The sequence below is a fragment of the Morone saxatilis genome, unplaced genomic scaffold (genome assembly GCF_004916995.1).
Source record: "Morone saxatilis isolate NCDOM2014 unplaced genomic scaffold, NCSU_SB_2.0 Contig5, whole genome shotgun sequence".
Lineage (NCBI taxonomy): Eukaryota > Metazoa > Chordata > Actinopteri > Moronidae > Morone > Morone saxatilis.
In genome coordinates this window covers 7,291,785-7,297,495 of record NW_023340095.1, presented here as the reverse complement: position 1 = coordinate 7,297,495, position 5,711 = coordinate 7,291,785, and the positions used below count along the sequence as shown (strand labels likewise).

General features: G+C 40.7%; 1 protein-coding gene across 1 annotated transcript in view; it reads right to left on the bottom strand.

Moving 5' to 3' along the window:
• fn1a (fibronectin 1a) overlaps positions 1-5,711 on the bottom strand; it is a 31,663-nt gene that overhangs the window by 22,137 nt on the left and 3,815 nt on the right. Inside the window, exons 7-10 of the mRNA XM_035676268.1 lie at positions 4,990-5,187; positions 4,609-4,791; positions 4,034-4,210; positions 249-404 (exon numbers count right to left, since the gene is read on the bottom strand). Coding sequence (XP_035532161.1) covers positions 249-404; positions 4,034-4,210; positions 4,609-4,791; positions 4,990-5,187 — 714 coding nt within the window. The remainder of the gene's footprint in view (positions 1-248; positions 405-4,033; positions 4,211-4,608; positions 4,792-4,989; positions 5,188-5,711) is intronic.

The following is a 5,711-nucleotide window of genomic DNA, read 5'->3' as shown; positions in this document are numbered from 1 at the left end:
GTGTGTGTGTGTGTGCTGGGGGTGATGCAGGTGCAACCCAAGCCCCATAAAGTGCAGGTGTGCAGGCTCACTTTTAACCTTTTGGCAGGTGAGTGATTATATCACACATGACCTTTCACCTCTTCACTCGAAGAATTCTAATATTACCCCACACACAAAGAGGAAGAAAAGGTGATTGAGAGCTGCTGTCGTGGCTGTGTTTTGTGTTATTCTGTCACTCGCTGTTACACACATCCACACGCACACACCTTTGAGCTGGGAGTAAGCAACACAGCTCCATTCTCCTCTGCCATTGCCAACGCAGGTACAGCGCATCATGTGACCCAGAATGTCGTGCTGTTTGTCCCACTGGTCTCCTATGCGGTACATCACCCCTTCATTGGTCGTACACACTTCTTCATGGGCTAGAACACACAGGACAAAGCCAGTTAAAAAAGTGCACAACAATATGTTGGTTAACTTAAAACACAAACCAAAACTACACAGATGCACAGACATGCATCCAAACACATACGAACAAATCATACAAAGTAGTAACACAAGCAGTGCATAAGGGCATCAGACTAAAACCAAGCAGGGGTAGAATCCTGGAGATCACAGATTCTACCCTACAATTACTACACAAAGCTGTAGGATACAACCACCACAGAACACCTGTGACCATAGGAAAGATGGTTTGAAAAGGCAGAAACAGCTGTCTTGTGTCCTTGTGTGTATGAATGACTGTGTGTGTTCACCATATGTTCCCGGCTAATTGGAGGAGTGAGTCGTTTTAATCAGGACGGATGGAAAGTTTGTGATGGTGGGTGGGACAGGCCGAAACCTGCACCTGTGTGTGTATGTGTGTGTGTGCATGTGTTTTAGTGCGATGGAAAGAAAGTGCTTGTTAAAATTCTCTATATGGGGCTGTGCATTCTCACTACATGCCTGCTGTTATTTTAGTAGTAAGACAATGGTTGTGACATTTGACTATAGAGCATTTTAGTGCAGACTCTAAGCTCATCTGTGAGTGCTGGCCTGTATCCAAATTAAGGGAGGAAATACAGACTCAGTGCTTACAAGGAAGCCCTTGAGTTTACAATATTGGCTAAAACTAGCATTCATGGTAACAGATGAATCAGTGTGACACTGTAGAGCAGACTAGGTAGACCAGGCAGGATCTGGCCCTTTGGATTTGGTTTGGTGACCGTGTATCAAAACTTTGGCAGAGACAGAAATATAGGGGGCTGGAACTTTTTAAGACATGGGTGGTCAAGTACCTGGGCAGTGGTTTGAGAATGGCTAGGCCTGCGGCTCAACCTACTTAATTATTGTAATTTTAGTTTCTCTTTACATATGTCAAAGTACTTGAAAAGGTGTTATTTTATGATTGTGTTATCTTTTGACTTTAAAATAAACTTAACTCTGTTTTAAACACCATTTTTAAACCTGTGCACTATCTAATACAAATGGAGAAATTCACAGGCTGTTTCAAGTCTGCCTAATAGTCTACAGGGAATTTCAAAATTGAGAATAAAACATGGAAATTTAGATTGTAAATCCCGATTGCGATTAAATAGACTGTAATAGTATTTTTGGGACAGATTGCACACCCCTACAATGATGCATGTTTGGTCTAAAATCATTATCAAAAAGTGTAAGAAAAAATCTATATGAATGCAGTTCAAACTAATATTTCTTAGGGTTATCTATGGTCTGAATGTATTTGGCCTCAACTAAACCTTGTTTTAAGAACCTCCAGCCAATCTACATTCATCTCTTTAAAACCAAACAATACTTTCTTAGGGTAACTGAACCACTGCTTAAATGACTCTGGAAACTTGACTCTTTTAAATTGAACTGGCTGTTTGGACATTGCAGCCAACCGCAGAAGAAGCTTCAACAATTTCCTTCTGGTGAAAAAGATTTGTAACTATCTGATAGTGTGTTAAGACTCCAACACGAGATTTGGTGCCATTTTTAGCTGAATTTGAGGAGGTTTTTTTTTATGCCAAATGGAAACCTCACCTTTGATTTTGAAGAGGGACTGATATACTTAGTAATTATGATAATGTTTGTTGATGTTGTTGTTGTTGAGGTAGAGAGAAAACAGTGAATCTAATAATGTAAATGGTGTAGTTTGCCCTGTACCCTGGATGTGTGCTCACAGCTGGAGACGCTACCATCACAAGAACACATGGCAGACAGCGGATTAAGCTATCCAGAGGACTGCCACAGGTGGAGGAGAAGGAGCTCCAGACTATTACTGTTCTTTAAACGCCACCATTAACATCTCAAGTGCCATGTTTGTTTTGACAATTCCTGTGAAGTCATTAATGTCAATGTCAAAGACCCCCTGCTGTTTCAACTGCCGGACTGAGTTTAACAAGGACAACCCACTCTGACAGTGGCTACAGGCCATGAACACGTTTTTTCCTCCTTAAATTTTAACAGGGTTGTTGTAATGTAATGACAGGCCCAGAGATGGGTCCCAGAACTGAAGTAAGCATATAAATAAATTCTGCAGAAATTTGTACTAAAACCTATTATCCCTTCCCGAGTACTTTTTAACTTCATCATAAAAAGGGTTACAATTGTAGGCCGTCTACATGTGCCAACTCTAAACATCTGCACACAGCACAATCGCTTGATCTCAGAGCAGAGTTTCAAATATTTGAACTTCTTACAGGATTGTCTATCTGCCTTACCTCACCGCAAAGATAAGTTATTATGAGATAAACTAAATCCAGTACTCAATTTATCTCAAAATTCAAAGACTACTTTATCTCAGATAAGTCAAGTAGATGTGTACCATCTACATTTTACTGCCTGCTGTCTAACAGACTATTCCATCTTAAATCTGTCTACTTTGAAACATTATCTACAAGTGAGAAGGTATCTCTAATTTGAACAAAAAAAACAAAACGCTATCTACATCAAAATGGAGTTTGGTAGACTTCACAGTCTCACTACAATTGACTGTGCTTAGATCTTGCACATGCTAAATTCAAGCAATGCCTGAGAAACTCACTGTTCCTCTACAATTTTGTTCAAATGGCATTAGCCAGCTTGGTTCCCCCCTTTGAAGACATTCACAGCTGTACCAAAGACTCACACTAGTTTTGACCACTCAGCTGTGTTTGTATTTACTGGTTTCGGAATCTACCACAAACTTTGGTTTACTGTAAATACCCAACACAATGATGTGTTTTTTTAAATTAGACTATTAGGCACCACACATTTTGATTTCTAAATTTCTAAATGTTCATGGTTTGTACTCTTTGTTTAATGGCATGTTGGTATCATCATTACCATGTCATTACTCCTTTAGACGTTAGTGTAGTGTCAACGACCCCCTAGTGTTTCACTGGCTTCAGCCTCTTTTGTTACCCATGGAGACCTAATTGGCACCCATGCGGCAAAACAACACATTTCTTAAAAGGCAACAGAGACTTCAATGTGAATTTGGCTATGCTATAAATAAAAGGTGTAAGAACTGTAAATTAGATTTTGTCTGTGCCATCAGCCCTGACTCCTTTTTAACATCACTCTAATAATAGCTTTTATGTAAATGAAACCCATCAAATCTTTTCATCATAAAAGAATGCGCTTAATACAAAGGCCATGTTAACTCCTTCATTCAGACTGGGCGGGGATACATTATACTTAGGACTGGGAGGGACACTGCAAATAGCTGTGCTAATCACGTTAGTGGCCCCCGTGGCTAACGGACTGCAGAATTCACACAGTAGTTTTTTCCCATCCGTCCACAGCCACATTAAGTTGAAAATGTTTGTTAAAATTAAAGTGAATAGTTCTTAAGAAGTCTGTTTTATGTTAAGTGTGGATGAAACATTTCAACAATAGTGACAGTTGGTTGTTACATGATCTCAGGTGACTCATTGCAAGACATACAGTTTCTGGACAAACAAATATGATGTGATCTATGTGAAAAAGAGTTTTAGAAGTTCCTCTTTTTAGTTTTCTTTAAAATTTTAATATGTGACCTAATAGTGTGGCCTAAAACTGCTTTCACACACACACAAAGACTTACCAGCCATGGGACAGAACCCGAAACGATGTTCTGCATCATAGTTTGTTGTAGTGCCACACCACTTCATGCGATCTCTACGTCCCTCTGCAGTACAGTCAGTGTAGTTTCTGCCATTATAGATGAAGGGGAACTGGCACAAAGCACCATGGGAATTACCGCCGCGTGTCGCCACAATTACTGTTAAAAGAAAAACACAATAACCATATAAATTGGTATCACTCTGGGTTATCCAATATCCAAGCACCAAGACAACTCCTGTTTTTATGGTAGTATTGAACAAGATACATTTGCATCAATCACAAACTTAAGATAGGATGCAGTTGCTTGTTCAGCCACTGACATGTACATTGCTGAGTAATTTTTCATTCTTCTGACAACATCTGCACCTCAGCTGCTTGACCCAATGCATATTAATCAGAGAAAAGCCAAGAGCTTCACAGAAGTAACATTAGCTAGCAGCCAGGTTATTTTCCCAGCACTCCATTCCAAATCCAGGTTGTAATATTACATTAATATTAACAACTTTTTTTTTGTTCAATTGCCAACTACCAATTTGACATTAAAATGCTGCTCACCATTCTTCTCTGTACAAAAAGAATATTTCTGGTCTGTCTCAAAGTCAGAGGAGGTAGAACACCAGAGCTGTCCATCACTACGTCCATCAGAGATACAGGAGTGGTAGGTCTTCCCCTTGTAGACAAAGGGAAACACACATGGTTGACCTCCAGAGTTGCCACCGTATACTGGAGCTGGTCCATCTGTTTGAAGACAGGAACACACAAAGAAACATATGACAACATGCATGACCAAGAGCTTATCACCTCAAACTGGTTATGTGTTGGGTTGTGTGCTCCCTCACCCTTATCATACAGTAGGTGAACTTGCATGATTGTGCATGTAAGCACTTTACAATGGGCTGCTGGGAATGCTGGGAAAGACAAAATGACATCTCTTACCCCACTGTTCGCAGCTGACTCCATTGCCAAGACAAGTACAGATCATCTGCTGGCTTCCCTGGTTCTTAATCCAGCGTTGGCCAATAAAGTACGTTAGTCCTGCATCTGACCGACAGGGGCCCTCCTGGGGAAGCTCGGGTACAGTTGCAGGCTGGTAGACCGCGGGCTGGATGTTAGTGATCACACGGGAGCCAGTGCCTGAAATGTGACGAGAGCAACATAAAATCCACAAATAAATATAAAAATTGCTAAAACAACACAGAGGGTTGCTTATAATTAAACATATTTGCACATGCAGTGCATGAGTACAGCTCTTTGCATGACTTAAGCTTTAAAAACTGCAAGAGGACAGATTATCAGTGACAGTGTCTTGTTTACAAAAGAAAAGTTTTCCATTTGAGTTCTTTACTTTCCCTGTGACATGACGATGATGTGTTTCTGTCTCACACCCAATTATTACTTCAAACCGCTTCAAGTACATTTCTCTCACCAACTTTCCCATGTTTTATTTCTCCCTCTTCATTTTCCTGTCGCCCGTCTCCCTTTCTCTCTCATGAGGTCATGATCATGAGTTACAAGACACGTATTTCTCACTTCAACACTTGGACACTTGGCACATCTTATCTCTCCCTCCCCATAGCATCTGTCTCTGGTATACATTCTTCTCTCCACACAGGGAGCAGGAGCGAGGTGTGTGTGGGTGTGTGGGGAGGGGGGGGGGG